At 30.2% G+C, this 17,680-nt stretch overlaps 2 protein-coding genes across 10 annotated transcripts in view; one reads left to right on the top strand and one right to left on the bottom strand.

The window, feature by feature from the left end:
• Positions 1 to 2,768, top strand: part of LOC141458562 (potassium channel subfamily K member 1-like) — a 37,207-nt gene extending 34,439 nt beyond the window's left edge. For both annotated transcript variants that reach the window (XM_074136851.1, XM_074136770.1), the window contains exon 4: positions 973 to 2,768. In XM_074136851.1, the coding sequence (XP_073992952.1) occupies positions 973 to 1,223 (251 nt within the window). In that variant the 3' untranslated portion in view covers positions 1,224 to 2,768. The remainder of the gene's footprint in view (positions 1 to 972) is intronic.
• LOC141457742 (ectonucleotide pyrophosphatase/phosphodiesterase family member 5-like) lies at positions 1,450 to 17,009 on the bottom strand. 8 transcript variants are annotated; one of them, XM_074135304.1, is made up of 10 exons: positions 16,871 to 17,009; positions 16,160 to 16,227; positions 15,574 to 16,027; positions 14,684 to 14,890; positions 13,575 to 13,808; positions 10,352 to 10,418; positions 8,648 to 8,753; positions 7,727 to 7,809; positions 6,641 to 6,795; positions 1,450 to 6,287 (listed from the first exon to the last, which is right to left on the bottom strand). In XM_074135304.1, the coding sequence occupies exons 1-8, from the start codon at positions 16,890 to 16,892 to the stop codon at positions 7,801 to 7,803; spliced, it is 1,167 nt and encodes a 388-aa protein (XP_073991405.1). In that variant the 5' UTR covers positions 16,893 to 17,009; the 3' UTR covers positions 1,450 to 6,287; positions 6,641 to 6,795; positions 7,727 to 7,800. The 8 variants fall into 8 exon arrangements, with proteins under 8 accessions (XP_073991405.1, XP_073991108.1, XP_073991165.1 ...); XM_074135007.1 differs by lacking the exon at positions 16,871 to 17,009 and having other exon boundaries at positions 16,160 to 16,713; XM_074135064.1 differs by lacking the exons at positions 6,641 to 6,795; positions 16,871 to 17,009 and having other exon boundaries at positions 16,160 to 16,713.
• Positions 17,010 to 17,680: the final 671 nt, after the last annotated feature.

A 17,680-nucleotide genomic window follows, 5' to 3' on the forward strand; every position in this document is an offset into this window, starting at 1 on the left:
TATCACTTCTAATAATATTTCAGCTTTGAGCAATAAACTATCAGATCTCTTAAAAAATTCATCAATTAATGCTTTTCAAATCCTATTGTTTTATCAAATTTATTTCAAAGGCTGGATAAATCATGATTTATTTTATTTTTATTTTTAAAGTGTGTAAACATGATCAAAGGGATAAAGAGGTGAAATATAAGAATAATTTTTTGTCTTATCTCATTTATTTTATATTTCAGTTTTTTACTTTCAAAAAAGGTAAAAAACTGAATTAATAACCGTACAGATGAAGAATCTAGTGAGGACACCTACAACATTCTGGACTTCTCTTACTAATAAATATTCTTGATTCAAACAGAATAAATTTCCTTGATTCAAACTGAATAAAAACCTGCTATTTGACGTACTGCTTGACGCTTAATGTAGGGATGCGAAGCTTCCTTAACTTCCTCGAATTCTTACTTTGTGAATTGTTTATCTTATTATTTTAGATTTAATTTTTAGTTAAAATGTTTTTTTGCCTATCAAAACATATGCGCAGATATTTCTCAAAACGGGTTTAAAAATCCATTGTGAATGACTATATTCAGGGCCGGATTTTCCTATAGGCTAACTAGGCTTCAGCCTAGGGCCTCAAGATTAAGAGGGGCCTACATTCAAATTGTTAGCAAAATTAAAATTACACTATTCTAAAAAAAGTGAACATATTAATTGTTTCTTTTAACATATTGATATATTATCACAGTAGTGATGTACTTTATTATCTCTCATGTAATTAACAAACTTAAAAATGGGAGGTGAAAGGGCCTCATAAGTGGAATACCCTAGGGCCTCTTTTCATCTAAATCCGGCCCTGACTATATTGTTTGTCATTTTTCTTCAAAATGCATAATTATTGAAGCACATGATTGAGGTAACACTTAGTTGTGTTTCACTCATTTATTGCAGCATGAATTAAAAGCCTTGATTTTAATTTTACAGGTTACTTGTTAATCGGCCTGACGTTCATGATGTTGGCGCTCACCATTTTCTGCGAAATTCCCGAACTAAATCTAGGTAGTCTATTTTTGATGCGAGCAGACGAGATTACAGGAGATCCAGAAAAAATGCGTTTGCAAGCAGCTGGTGGCGCTCCGATCGGCGCCAAGTATACTGAACAGAACAGATTTCAAGAAAGTAAGGACAACACTCCTAGCCCAGATGATATGACTCCGGTGCATGCCAGACCTTAAAACTGCCAAAGACAAAAAGTCCTAACTATCTTATTGATCCCTCAAACTATTCCACCCCAAAATTAAGAATTCTTTAAATCCATCATTTTACTGAAAATTACTGCGGAAAACTTGTTACGTTGCTTAAAAAAAATAAAAAAAAGTTAACTAAGAGAATGTTATATTTTAAAATGAAATAAAATACAAAATTAAAACCAAGTTCTAACAGAAAAAGAAAATGCGAAACTCCATTTACCCAAACCTTTATTTATTTATTAATTTTTTTTTTTTAACAATTTTGGAAATAATAGAGCAATATTTCATTCTATCCCTGAAAAATAAAAACGATTGTTGAAATTTTCTAATTAGAAAAAAATGAATATATTATATTAAAATATTAAAATTTCAATAACATTGATATCCTAAAGAAACGAATGCCTCTTCCAAACGCCAACTGTTTAGCGTAATTTTCTTTTCTTTTAGAAAATAATATTGACCAGTTTTAGAATAATTAATGAAGACAATAGTATGTAGAGAATAATTCTCCAAAATTAGGTTATAAATGTTACTAAATATTGAATTTAACATAAATACATGAAATATTTCCTTGTAAGAAAAATTGAATGTAGTCAGATATCATTTTATTCACAACTATTTATAAATCCATACCAAAAGATATGTTTTAAAAGTATTGAATGCATTTATTAATGTATAAGATTTTTGAACATTTCTATGAACCACAATGATTAGATCTGTTCAAATTAAAATCATATTAGAATTGAAATCATAGCCAATCCCCACCTTTGAAAATGATACAATTCTTAATAAAACAATTATATATACATAGACTGATCCTCAATGTATTTAATAGGTCAAAAAAGCCACACTCATAGACAATTTGTTTTTTAAATCCTGCTTGGATTTGAGACTTGATGTGGTTTTATTTACTTATTAAGTTAATAATAATTTTTTGTACGGCACTGTTTTAAACTGGAACACATTTTAAAAAAAAAAAACGAGCGTTGTTAAATGATACATTTTTCAGTAAGTAAAAAGTAAATGAATTTATATTTTTATGAAAGAGTTTATTTATTTTTATATAAATATATTAAGCTGCTTAAAGACAGCAATGAAGCATTAAAAAAATATTTTGATAGAAAAATATATATTGTATTTTGCTTCTGAAGAAAAAATTGTTTTAAGAACAAATTATTCTGGGAAGAAATTTTATGTAAGGATTTCTTCTTTTTTTAAAAAATTGCTTTAATAAGCGTAAACTCATGAAAATAGATGTGTTGTCTAAACATCTAAAATATCAATGTAACTTGGATTACCCAAACAAATATAAATATATTCATTTGTTTGTTACATGAACTCGGAGCTTATAATAAAAATAAATGCATTTAATAAATTAATAATATTCATGAATTTTCTATGTACCTACCATTGAAACGCTTTACTTATAATAAAAACAAAAGTTAATATACTCAAAACTGTCGGTTGTGTTCTTTTTTTGTTATTATTTATTTTGTATAATGTAAATTTTAATAAATTATTTTTTATGTATATACTTTATTTGAATACATTATTTTCTATGCTATAATTTTTTAAAGTGTAAGTGCCTGGAATGAATGCTATTTATCTTCATCTCCCTTGCAGTAAAAAGAATAAAAGAGGCTAGAGGTTTTTTTTTGTTTTGCTTTAACATATTTTTGAAGAAGCAACATTTTCAATGTACAATAATTGCTATGCCCTACTAATAAGGTAACAACATGAATGGCACCAAGATGTGTCTCTACTTGCCCTTGCCTATCTCTGGGTACTTAGCCTACACGAATTACTTTTGAAGTTCGCAAGAAAAGTCAGAAAGACAAGTTTAGAATATATGTACTGCCAAAATACAATATAAAATCAGTTCATATTACAATTATGTAAAATTGTTTCAGACGTTGATTAGCTTTAAGGCATAATGGTATCTTAATTTATTAATAAAACAAAGAAATTCCCTAAACTTTGAAAATAGCTTACTTCAAGCTAATTTTAAAATTTTTAAGTGGATAAGATTTTATTAATAGGAAGAATAAGGAATAATAAAAATATATTTATGTTCAATAATTTTAACAACATGTATCTTAAGGACTAACAGACCTCATACCTCATATCTGGCCAACGCCAGATTTTAGTAGTTGGTTATAAATTTAAATTTGTAATGGTACAAAGTAGCAACTCACTCGAAATTTATAAACAACTAAAAAAAATTTTCTAAATTATACCCACAGCCCTTAAATTTGTAAAAATTTCATGAGAAATTTCTATTATTAAAAACGTAAAGCATTTAATAATAAACAAAAAAATTATTCATAAACGGAATCGCAATTTATACAGTGGTAAAAAAAGTATTTATACAGTTGCCATTTTTCATTTTTTTTTTTTTTATTGAACTTTTGCCTTAAGTTCTTTTATAGCACCATAACACTGTTTAACAATACTTCAATGCTATGAATCAAACTCAGTCTTAATAAAATTTGTAATAAATGAATAATCCCTAATAGTAAACAGCTACTTTATTAGTAATTAATAGTTTTATTCGTTCTTTCGTACGAAATAGGACGCAAATAAAAAGGAATTACTGCTGTTTCGTAAAAATGAAATAATTCGCTTATTTCAGAGTGGATTATCGTATAGAAACATTGGACGTCAGTTCAAATTATCACATTCTACGGTGCAATACATAATTAAAAAGTTAAAAGCCGGTTCGCTAGAAAATAAGGCCCGCACAGGTCGATCGAGGCTGTTAACCACAAGAAATGTCCATTTCATTAAGAGGAATGTTACAAAAAAGCTTAGTACAAGCGCACGAGAGTTGGCAGAGGACTTCAGCAAAAGGGATAGAAATAGCACCACAGACCGTAAGAAACTATCTCCATGAAACTGGATTTAGGGCTAGAGCACCTAGAAAAAAACCTATTAGTGAAAAGATCAGGAAGCTGCGGTTGGAATTCGCAAAAGCTCATATAAATGCGTCACATGAATTTTGGAAACAAGTTTTATTCACTAATAAAAGTAAGTAGAATATTTTTGGTTCTGATGGACGACAGTTTATGGGGCGCAAGCCGAATAAAGAGCTTGATCTCAAAAATATTGGACCAATTGTGAAGTACGAGGGAGGAATGGTCTGGGGGTGCATGAGTTACAGTGGAGTGGGAGAGCTAGTGATTATCGATGGCAGGTGATCTGCAGAAAAGTGCTAAAGATTGGGATCAGTGACAATTTTTGGTTACAGCAGGGCAACGACCCCAAGCATACAGCCCGGAAAAAGAGGGAATGGTTGTTATACAATGCACCTCGCCAATTGAAAACTCCTCCACAATCCCCGGACTTGAATCCGATTGAAAAATTATGGTCGATTTTGGAGAAAAAAATTCGAACAAAGAAATGTTTCTCTCGAAAAGAATCAATTTTCAATTTAAAGGGTGCCTGGGAAGAAATAGTTCCGGAAGTTACTTCTAATCTTGTGAACTCTATGACTAGGAGGTTAAATACCGTCATAAAAGCAAAAGGACTTATCACAAAATATTAAAAAATAATTTAAAGTTGATTATATGAGCTGTATTAATATTTTTTTGCGTTTATTTTCGAGTTTTTTGGATTTAGAATTGTTATTTCTCCAGAAAAGTTTATTTGACTGTATTATTACGAGTTTATTTGGTTAGGCTGTATTATTAAACTATACTTAAAAATATGACGAAATTATGTCAGTTTAATAACTATAATAAATACATATAAATTGAAAATTACACTTGTAACTTGTATGGAGACTTTTTGACCACTGTATAAATATATATACATATATAAAGGCATATATATATATATAAAGGCACCAGCAAAAAAAAAAAAAATTGTATATCACACTATCTGTTTAGATTCAACATGGAACATACATTAAAATGATTTTGTAGAATCTAAACATAGAAGTTGTTGATGCCTTTTTTAACACCGAATAATAGATCTACTAATGTGGTTGCCAAAATTTTTGTGACTAATGCCCTTTTAACGAATTTCTTCACCATTTCTTAATCATTAAAATATAATAAACTTTTAAGATCTCACTTTTAAATACTTTGTTTCTAGATATAATTCAATAGAAGAAATTCATTTACAAATTTCATTAGTAGTAACGTTTTTTCCTTCGCTCAGGAAGAACAAACTTTTCAATTTACTTTATAATGAAAAACACATATGTTTGAGGATTCTTAACAAAAGCACGGATAAAAAAAACAATGATGTAATCATATACACTTTTATATCAGAATCAAATAATGCAACCATCTTAATTAAACAATAATTGGTCAACCAATTTAAGAAACACAGCGAATTTTTAAGTACAATTTATACTTAAAAACAAATTCTAATCACTATAATGGTAAACTCTGGAAGTCAATACTTTGAAACTGTTAAAAACACAGATCTTTATTAAGAAAGGCAGTTTACCGAAAACAAAAATAATAATTACATAAAATACTCCAAAATTTCTAAATTAGGTTTAGGGCTAAACCTGGGAATTTTCAGTCAAACTCACCTAAGATTCATTAATAATTTTAATGTTTTGTACCTTAACTAGAAATACGTTCCCACTCTCATAGCGCATTCGTTATCCCTGTTTAAAGACAGTGGCTGGCTGCAGATCTATTTAATTTTTGTATTTTTATTTCCTGTATTTAACAATTAGTTTTATAAAAAAATAAATAAAATTGCATAAATTTTATAACTGTAAGATTAACTATCACGTGTCTTTTACTACAATATTGTAATGGGATAGCTTTAAAAAAATAAACAATGAAATACACAAGGGAAATGGGAATGTCTTTCAAGTTTCAGGTAGATCGCCTAGGAATGTACGTAATTTACGCCATTTTTACTTTTCTGTTTAAACGATGAGTTGTTTCAAATTTATTTTAAATATAAAAATATTTTTTACCAATAAAATTAATGGCTAATACTACATAAATAATTATTTTACCCCAAATCTGCGATGACTAGGTATCTGGGCGTAAATTGTAAACAGGAAGTCTTCTCTGCCACAATCTGTAAAATAAATATTATGTAGCTATATTACGAACATTAAAATCAAATACAGTACTGCTTGTCGTGACATATACCATTCTGTATTAGCGATTCCAAGTTTGAAAAGTGCGAACTTAAGAGCCTAAGGCACCAAGATTGTTTTGAGGGGCATCCTTGGAACACTTTGGATATTTACTAACTTCACTTCACTGAGATTAAATGAGGGCAGGTTTGCCTTAAAACCATGTTATGCATCTAAATAATGGGATGCATTCAGGAAACATTTTTTTGTGGAATGCCCCCCAAAAAATGTATATTGTATATAATTAAAAGTATAAAGAAAATTTTCTAAAATTAGTCATCACAGGACATACATGTTTGAAGGACAGGTTTCTACAATACATCTTCAAAATAATTTCTTTTAATACATGAAAATGTGGTTGTATCGCTACTACGCTATGTAATCGTTGATTTTTTCCTGTCCGAGCGCCATGTTTTTTTCAATTTTTAACCATTTTCTGATTTCCATCTGTAAAAGATTGATTCACTAGTTTAGGATGGAGCACTTATAATGTTTCTGCACATACTACACTTATGGAATTTTTCATGTTTTTTCGATATTCTCAAAACAGTGATAAAGATTTTCTAAAAGTCAGTGAAAGTATAGCTTATGACATTTATTTGAAATATTTTTCCGGGAAATGTAGTACAATCTTAGATCTGAAAAAAGCTGAGAAATTATACAGCCTTAAATAACATGCATCAGGAATATCTGATGAAAATAAACGTTACTGAACATTAAACAATATCTCATCTTTAAAAAAAATGATCTATTAGACTGTGCGAAATTGAAGTGTCAGTATGAAAGTGAACAGTGTTTATCGAATAATGCCGTGAAAAGAGATGAATAAAAAGATAAATATGTTTAAAAATGCCGCTGAATTAAAGAGAACCTGTCCACAGGAAGAAGTGGTCGGAAAAGAAGTTAAAGATAAGGCTTACGAGTTGGAAATGGAAAAAGAAGACTGTTGAAAGATTATTTAGAGTTGTGAAAAATTACTCAAAAGTTTAAATTTTTATTCATCAGATTACCAACGAAAACTACTGATTTTGGGTTCTGGTTGCACAAGTATATTTCAATAGACATTCCCAGGGTGACTGCAATATTCACCTCTCTAATGCGGGAAATGGCAACTTATTCTGGGTAACCGTATACTGTGGGAACTGATTGATCCAGCAGCTTGAAAAAGAGATCTACAGTGACGTATTATAATGATCTTGGAAGTAGGAAATCAATAACGAAATGACGAGGGATCTGTTTCGGTTTGATAATCAACAGCCCCCTAACACTGGTTCATAACCGTTCTTGATTAATGCATCAAGTTTTTTGTTTTTGAAGAGGAAACTTATCGTCAGGAACATTAAAATTTTTAGTTTCATCAAATCTTTGAAATCATTACCCTATCTATCTTCTAAAAGTGCAACTCCTTCTTTATCATCCAAAACTTCTTCTATCTGTAAACTTTGATTCTTCTCACGTTTCCTAAAATAAAAGTTACGTATTAAAAAGTTAATTCCAACCAATGATTAGAAAATGTGGGAAATTTTATTTCACACGATCGAAACTAAAAATAAAAGCACAAGGTATCTTACTATTTAAGGCCTGTCTATTAAGGAAATGAGTCTTACCAAAAAAGAGTAAACGATCATGTGATTAATTTTAAAGCCTATCTGCTGTGAATCAGGTAATTAAAAGTAAACCTGTGAAATGAAGCTGCTTGCCCCCATAAATGAAAATCCCCATTTGAACGTCTACTGGGATAAGTGAAAGAAACAAAGATTTGTCTAATAACTGCTCAGCATGGATGTTGGAAATAAGATTCCCACAGGTTGAAAAATAATGGTAATTGTTTATATTAACGAACTCTGAACTAGACATTATTATTGATGTTAAAACATTGCCATGTATTAAATTTCGCCATTATTTCCTACGAAATTAATGACGAAGGTCTACTGGTTGGTGCCAGTATAAAATGGGTATAAATAGTGGAGATTATAGTAAAAAGTTCTGATTAAGATTTATGACTGGGTTATAGGCTCGAGTCTGTCTTCTCCCCCGCCATGGATTTAAAAAACAATCTAAACGTTTACAAAACACCACTGTTACTAGGGCTTTTATTTTTCTAGTTTTTGCAGTCAAAAAATCTAAAATTCTACCAGGGGCCAACAAGTTCTTGGCTAAATTTTCTAATCCGAAAATTTGAAATGACATTTGTCTTTGTTAATAAAATGTAATTTATGAGAATGTATAACTTACCAGTTATTTAATTTTAGTTTTGAAAATCTTTTGAATAAAAAAACACAAATACTGTTTTACGTACATGAGACTCCTCTTCTGAGAGAATCATCGTATATTTAATATTTTGCAGAAATGTTATGGTATTGAACATAATTGAACTTGGTTGGCAAACATCTTCCATTACGATACTAGAACGTTTTAAACTTTTATTATCTTTTACAGAAAGAAAGCAGAGTTCTTTGTTTTTCTGAAATGGTAAATTTAATTGGAGGAATTCTGCACTTCAATTAAGCATTTTAACGCAAATGAGTTAATGAGCGGTGTTTGCGTGCAAAAACTCACGATATTTGGAGTCATAATATTGAAGCAACTTCCACAGCAAACTTATGATGGCTATGACTCTACACGATCATTCAATACTGACAACTCTCCACCTCGGTATGATTTAAGCTTAGATTTAAAAATATCTAGTAATCCGTCAATTTTATCCATCACTAAGCGAACATAATACGTTCAGTCAGACTGACATTCTTTGGTAATATCGTCAGTTCGATTGACTAGTAAACTGCCCTTAAGACTCCTCTTTTTTACCGAATTCATAATAGCTCGGATTACGATTTCTGTCATGTTTTTCTTGCCTCCATTTTCGTACTACTACAGAATACAATAAAAACGTACATTAATTCTTATAACACGTCGTAAAGTTCCTAACAAAAGACGTAAAATTGTCACTGATTTATCGTTTATTTAAGGCTACACACAGACCGAGGGAACAATACTTTTAAAAATTAATATTTTAGGTTTAACTAGGCTAGCAAGATAAACAAATAGAACATATTATGATATAAACGCTTCACTAAGCAATGCTAATTAAGTGTATTCTTTATTAAAAATGTTTTATTTTCTTAGTTTTCTTAAAATAATGAATGCACTTAAACTTGTAATATTTAACATTAATTAAAATATTTTTTATTTAAATATTAATTATGGAACTTTTCATAGTAGTTTTTAAAATTTGTTATAAGTTGTGGTTTGATAAGAACCAAGATTCACAGCTCCAACATGGATAATTATCAAAAGGTGACTGATAAAAACATTGCATTATATGTACGAGTAGCACAACACTTCATCAAAAACTTTCAAATTATTAAACTATTAAATAAATCAACAATTATTCGCTAAATGTTCTGTTAAGAAAAAATCAATTGAATAGCACGAAAAAAATATTTTATGCTCTAGATGTTTAGATATCGACTTTTAAACAAAAATTCAGCAAGTGTAATGTGAGATTGAAACATGAATTCGAAATTTCTATACCAAACTGTTTGATCTAACTCTGATCAACCGGTCAGGGATGCAATAAACATACTTGCTAAGACGGGTAAAATCATAGATATTGTTTAGTACTACGGACTTAACCACATTTTTAATCTAAACGTTATGAGTATTTTGCTACCTTTAGGCTTTGAAATATTCTTTAGTACACTGGTGCATCAACATACACATCATGCATTCAATATACCTTATTCTTTTTCAGGGAACTCTAAAACATGGATGTCTGATGAAGACTGAATTTAAAAAAATTGACACAAACTATTACAAATATTTTAATATTTACTCTTCTTAAGAACAGTAAGAAAAACAAAAATGTATGAAACGGAACATATATTTCTGCACTTCCAAGCCAAAACTAATGCAACAAAACACACCTCTCATTAAAAAAAATAAACAAAAACAGAACAATTAAATCCAAAAGGCCTTAAACAATAACTTTCCAAAAACTTACCATCTCATGAAAATTGCAGCAAATATAATTATGCCACCAACCACTAAAAGCGCCAAACCGATGATTACTGCAAAAAAAGAAAAAGAAAAAATATTATTTGAAAAGTAGTTTTGGAAACTATGGGACAAATTTTGCCTAAGATTTCAATAAAAATTTCTATAAATTAGAAACACAGATCACAAATAAGGCGGCTTTATTCGAATGAGGACTTATTGTAATTAGTGAGTTTACGTGAATCACGCAAACTTATCTGACTTACGAGAAATAAAAATTGGCAGTAGACCTAACAAGAGTTGCACTGTACGTATGCCATTTAAAGATTATTTAAATAGTTTAAGGAAGGGAGCTGCAACTATAACCTAAAGCTCCCCCATCTATGCTTTGTAAGGTTTAAGTTTGTTGATAAAATCGGAGCACATTCTTAAATTTTGAAAATAGCTACATTCATGTTATTGCAAAGTAATAGCATATTTTTTCAGACGGAATAACTTCCAACTACCAATTAGGACTCGTGAACGGGAACGGAAACACTTACTCTTACACATATTACACTTTTTTTTGAACATATAAAAAGTAGCTGTAGTATGATTCGGACTGGGAATCCTCACTTACAAAGCCATGCTTCATAATCACTTCACCAGCACCCGCCTCTGACACGTACATGAAATTATCAACAATTTGGAAAATATTGAACGGTTTTTATTAAAATATTCATTGGAACGGTGCACCATATCATTTATATTCATTAGATTTATACAGGTTAAATAGAACTAAAAATTACGAGGCTATGCCGCAATACTGCATGAATCAAACTTAATCTAGATTCAGAAAACATCTTTCTATTTAGATCTGAGGGCGAAAGTACTTGGCAATTTTTGATAAAAAAGATAAAACATTTGAGATAAGATTTAAGAAAGAACCAATATTTTAATGATTACAATAGATTTATCATTTTACAGAGAATAACTACTTTTTCTCCGTAATCGCTATTTTTTGAATTTTTTGAAAAATTATCTCATTTTCTCAGTAATAATGTTTTTTACAATAAAAATTAATTATTTTTGATACTTCAGCTTTTTTTTTTGTATATACATTCCAAAAGCAGTAACTAAAAACTCGTGTATTGCTTTAAAAATGCAATACAAATAAGTCAGTTAACTTTAAATATACGAAAGTCGTAAAAATTGAATCTTAACCAGTTGGTTTGAAATTCCAGTTAAAAAAAAAAAATGTAAACAACTTCTTTTTCTACTATTCATCAATTGGTCACCACGTAAACCATGTTAACAGGTCAGCAGAAATCATCAGGAATCATCCTTTGATTAATCGCCAACTTCATTAATGTAATAATGTTAACTGTATTTGTTTTGCTGAACATTTCATAATAGTTTCTTAGTATTTTATATACAGCTCAGTTGGAATAAAATTTTGATAAATCGCAAAGTTCGCCAATAACATGTTGATTGAATTTCTCTTGCCGGACCTTTCATAATAGTTCTTAAGCACATATTGTATTTACAGCTCAGCTAGAATCATCCTTTGATTAATTGCCAAGTTTATTAATGTAATAATGTTAATTGCATTTGTCTTGCTGGGCCTTTAATTTGGTAATAGTTCCTGGGTAATTCTATTGCTTGCCTGTATTAAAGAAATTTTTCAAGACAAAACAAGATGAAAACTATACAGCGAAGTTTAAAGTTTTATTAAACAAAATCCACTTTAAAAATTCAACTTTATTTTTGAGAAAGAATAACTATATATATATTAAATATATATAGTTTAGATTCCATCAACAGATGGAATAATCCTGGGATATTATTTTCCAGCTTACTTGCTACAGATGGGACGAAAAATAATTCTCCATTAAGCTGCAACTATTGAAAAATAAAACGTCAATCAAACTATTTTCTGATATTGTTTTAGATGAAGAACACACTAACTAAACTCAAATAACTCTAGGACAAAATTAGCGCATCCCTCCTTTTTCAAGCAAAAATTATTAGTAATATTTTTTTCAATAATTATTTATATATATATATATATAATCATACATTTAATTCTATAATCATTGATCTGGTTTGCTAGAATTTTACTGAGGAGGGGTGAAATCCATACTACTCTAGGGAAAGAGAGGTTCTCAAGCAGTTCTTCCACTTCCATTCCGAAATAGAGGCAACAAGCTCAAAGGACAAGACTTAAGGAGCACCAAAAAGTGTAGCCATTTCAACTTCTACCATCAGGAGAAGATTAAGATACTAAGAAGAGTGAAAGGGAAGACTGAAAAACAGTAAGCCCACTGCGTACGGGAACTGCTTGCACGGAAACTCCCGACTGTGCTTAGGATGAATGGAATTGTGTTCTTCCATCCAATGAGTGTAAACTGGACTCTACAAATGCAGAAGATGCCCATGAGAAATAATTATTGAGTACTATATCGTTCCTGGTCTCTCTTTTCATTTGAGTTAACCATGGGAGAACGCCTCTTTGGTAACAGGCTCAGTGTAATTTTATTTAACGGGAAAGGGTCTTAAGTGTAAAAGGAAGTCAGAAAGATTCTAAATATCACTCGTCATCTATATTGGAAATAACTTTTAAGTATATCAATTAAGAGTGGTCGCCCTTGAACGCTTGGAATTTTGTTAGTTTTATGGCCAGATTGAGCTATTAAGCACACATCTAGCACTACAAGAAAAGACGGCTCTGACGTCGTTTTTCCAAGCTGCATCAAGAACAGAACTCTAGCAACGAGCTGATTTGGAAAAGTAGGATGTTCCACAAGATTTCATAGAAAACTTGATTAAGAAATGAGTAGAGGCTGACAAGGCTAGGGGAATTAAAACTGATTGCCTAAAACTTCTAAACGGTGAAACTTCTAAAAAAAGTATGATTTTTTTTTTAATCTCCGCTTTTCTTTTGAAAATCAAGTGTTAAGTGACTTCAGAAAGTCTTCATTAATACCAATTAATACTAACCGTATGATATTTACAAGATTTTACGTAAAAGAATTGTGAATGAAAACTAAGCGTTGCGCTAATTAGGAAAGAGTACAATTAACTCCCTCAACAATTTATTTAAAAATATCTAATTTAATTTTTTTGAATTTAAAAATTCAATTCAATCTATTTGGATTAAGCTATTGAGTTATTTATAGTGTATCCTAGAACATAAAAGTACTTTAAAAATATTTTTTATTACAATCAAAGAAGAAAAAAATAATGCATACCAGCAACTTTATTTGACGATGGGTTGAAAACTTGTAGAACTCGATTAAAATTCCCATCATTAAATTGTGGCTTCAAATCGAGAATTTTAGCAAAAAGAAGGTACATATCAACTGTATAAAGATGATCGGCTTCGAAATTTTTTTTGAACATTGGTCCATGAGCAATGAAATATGGATGCATGTCAATAGTTTGAGGGTCATAGCCATGCACGCCAAATGTGTTATTGTCAGTCACTGAAAAACAAAAAAATGAAAGTTAAACGTTGCATTATGAGTTAGAGAGTAGGTTAATTTAAGATTAGATTAAACCAAGTAAAGAATAAAGTAACTTTAAAAAAAATAAATAAAATATTCATCTTTGTCGAAGAAAGGCTGAGTAAACTGGATTCCAAAGCGGAGCTCACGGGTTCATATCCAGCTGTTAGCCCTTGGATTTTCTCTCCCTAGGAGCTTCTTGCAGCTCACTGTCCGGTGATGAAAAGTGTTGTCTCTAACGAGAGATTACTGTTCGAAACCTGACAGAGCACTGAAAAAAGCTCCAGGCGCAATAACCTCAGATGTTGACGCGCCTTTAATACTGAAATAATAGTTCTTGGGAAATCTCAAGAACTTTTTTTCCTTTTCTTATTACTCCTAGGACGTACAATGGAATCAACCGACTCAATAATGATCTAGGTTTCATATCTAGAAAACCCTTCTATTTTGGCTTTTTCAAGAGAAGCAGTCAGAGACCCGGAGATTCCTTCCTATCAGCAATTATTTCAATACCATTTTGTTGGATTAAGCTTCAATTTATTGACAATAATAAGAGAAAATTATTATTTTTAAAATTACAAAGGGGTATGTTTTCACATTATACCATTTTGTACATTTCGCATTAACTAATTAGGAAGTTTCGCTAACGTAACTAATCTAAACTACTGTACGTTATACCAAAATACATAGAGAGCCGAAGTTTCTAAAAAATATATTTTCTGAAACTTATTAGTTAAAACATTCATTTTAATTTGATAGCGACAGGTTTTACAAGGATATAAATATCAGATAATAATATCAAGTAGGACATTGATTAATAGAATTCAAATAGTATATTTCATTTGAAAGCTAACCATCATTGTAATGTGTCTTGTACCACTTAATTCCTTCGTATAAGTCTTGAAAAGCATATTTTGGCTCCGCAAGAACCATTATTGGAGGAGCACGAGAACACTTTTTATAGTGAAAGTTAACAGGTATCTCACTTCGTTTATAAACTTGAAAATGTGTGTTATTTAAAGCAAAAAGCTTCAGTTTTTTAAATACTTCATCTTCTTTACCTAAAAAATAAAAAGATAAGTGTAACACTTTGGCAAAACTATTGTATAACAAAACATTTTAAATCTTTTTTTTTTTTTTGCGCTTTGCAAAACGCACATTTAATTTTAATATTTTGCTTCCAACATAAAAAGGCTGAGAGCAAACTAAACATAATATTTATTATTTCGCTTAACTGTTACTAGAGGGCTGTGGAGATCTCTTTAAGGTTCATCTTCTCTCTCCTCCAATACCATCGGTGACATTTCATTTATTTATTTATTTACTTAAGACCCCCTATAATAAACTTACAAAAGTGCCGCAACTATGAATTTACTAAATAATTACTTTAAAATATAAAAATTAAAATACAAACCAAGAGTAAAATTCTCTTGAAGAGAAAAAATCGAAAAAACTGTACAAACTTATCTCATAGGAAATTGTGAGATTTATAAGTGAATAAAGAATTCAAATTCTTATGATTTAGCAACAGAAGAAAAGAACTAGCATAATGAAGGGGGGAATCAGTTGGCGCTCTCTAAACAAACAATTTTTTCGACGAAAATCTGTAGATTTTGTGGGAATTCCAAAGTGTAATTTAAGAGCGACTTTATTGCTAATAAATGTGGAATTACATTATGTTTTATAATTTATAAAAAAAAATGTGATACTACCAGAACAAAATTAAAGTGACCATATTATTCACCTTTATGTGGATACACTTGTAAGACTGGTGAGGTACCATACATCTCACTTATGTTCCCGACTACAGGTCGCAAATCGATAATCCGATCAACAGTTACTCCTTCCATTCCATGGTCGCTTAAAAATACTGCATTCACATCCGTTATGTTCCTTTCTTTTAGCTGGTCTAGTATATATTTAGTCATTTTATCTACATTTTGTATCTGGCTATTTGTGTGCGGTGAATCAGGGCCGAAGGCATGGCTATCTTTGTCTGGTTGTTCAAAATACATCATGGTTAACTTTGCTGGTTTTTCTTTGTCAGTAAACCAATCCATTACAATATTTACACGGTCTGTCCATGGAACTGAAATGTTGTACTTAAAAACATAAGTTGTTTTAGTGTTAGCATACTCAAAATCCGATCCGGGCCACATCATTACACCACTGGGGTTTCCAGCCTTTTCATTAAGTGTCTGTAAATAAAACGTTTTTCAGAGAACAACAAAATATGATCAACATTTCTGAACAGATTAAAAAATAGTTTTTTGAAGTATTTTTACATATTAATGAAATAAATTAAAAAACTTCAATATGAATATTCTTACCCAGATGGGAACTACACTATCGTTGTAATGCCAGAGCTCGTAACCATATTTTAGCACTATGTTCTTTTCTGGAAGATAAATTTTACTCGCTAAAACGCAATGATGTTCTGAATACAGCCCCGTAGCTAGAGAAAAGTGATTAGTAAAGGTCTGTGTTGGGAAGACATTTATCATGAATTTGGCTGAGGTTGATTTTGACTTTAATTTGTGAAGATTTGGCGTGATATTTCGATTAATGTAATCATACCGAAAACCATCAAATGAGACCACTAAGAGCCTACTGGATTGCACAAAATAATTAATTGATATTAAACAAAAAATGAAAATCAGACGTAAAAACCACATTTTCAGCAGGTTAAAAAAAATCTAGAAAAATGAGCAAGAAATTAAAGAATGCTTGTTAATAAATGTTGCAACGAAAACTTATAAGATAAAATAAAATAAAGCTATTGTATCCAATGATAAGAATTCTCAAGAAAAAAAAACACTGTACTCAAAAACTTGAGATAACCTGTATCGCCAAAAAAAAATTGGTGCGATTCTAATTAAAAAATAAAATAAATTTAACTCACAACTTAGTTAAAATTTTTAAACCAACGATTACTGTCTACAGTGTGAGATATACATAAACGTTATTTAATAACAGATAACTTATCAGCAAAATACTAATTTTCGGTGAAGACAAAATATTAACAATAATGAAATTAATACTTATAAGACTGAAGTACATCATTGTCAGTTGAATTAAACTAAAATTAGTTTCACAATCCACAGTTTTTATCAAATTACATAATTTAAGATTTGAACGTCCTTCACGATTCACAGATGACAAGGACGTTTCATTTACATGTTTAAACATGGATTCAAATGTATAAGCAGAAACACCCTTAAAACAAATATAGCACAAATTTAATTCAATTTCATTTATAATATAGAATTTACATATCATTTTAAAATATAGATGATTTTTTTTTGTTCCTAAATATTGCACCTCTCAACCACTGCATCAATGGCGTACCCGGCAAGAAAGAGTTGACCCCTCACCACGAAAAAATTGAGAATTTTTCTCCCCCATACGCCTAAAAATATGGTTTGAAAAACTCTGGTAGCTTACTCTCACTAAAATTCTCGAGGTCCTAACATGTAAATTTTACCCGCTTCAAATTTTAAACGTATTGAATTCTTCTCTTCTTAAAATCCCTTAAGTGAATATGGAAAATTATTCAGTAAATGTTCCTGAGCTACGTGTACAGACATATGTAGTTCAAACGGAGTTAAAAGAAAATCGTAGGAGCCATTTAATAAACATTAAACAAGAAAGTTAAAACGATATCCATCCAGTAAAGTGGTATTGTTGGTTCTTGATTTATCTTCCAACTCGGAATTTTAACGCTTCATCTGTTCCCTGTTTATATATGGGGTATAGTATATGGACACAGGTCTACATTATTCTGAATTGACGTTTTGAAGAAAATGCAGACCACTCTCAAAGAAGTGCTTATAGTTTAATACCTACAATTG

This window comes from Rhodnius prolixus, unplaced genomic scaffold (genome assembly GCF_049639745.1).
Source record: "Rhodnius prolixus isolate KJV_2025 unplaced genomic scaffold, Rpr scaffold_1, whole genome shotgun sequence".
In the NCBI taxonomy this organism is placed as follows: domain Eukaryota; kingdom Metazoa; phylum Arthropoda; class Insecta; order Hemiptera; family Reduviidae; genus Rhodnius; species Rhodnius prolixus.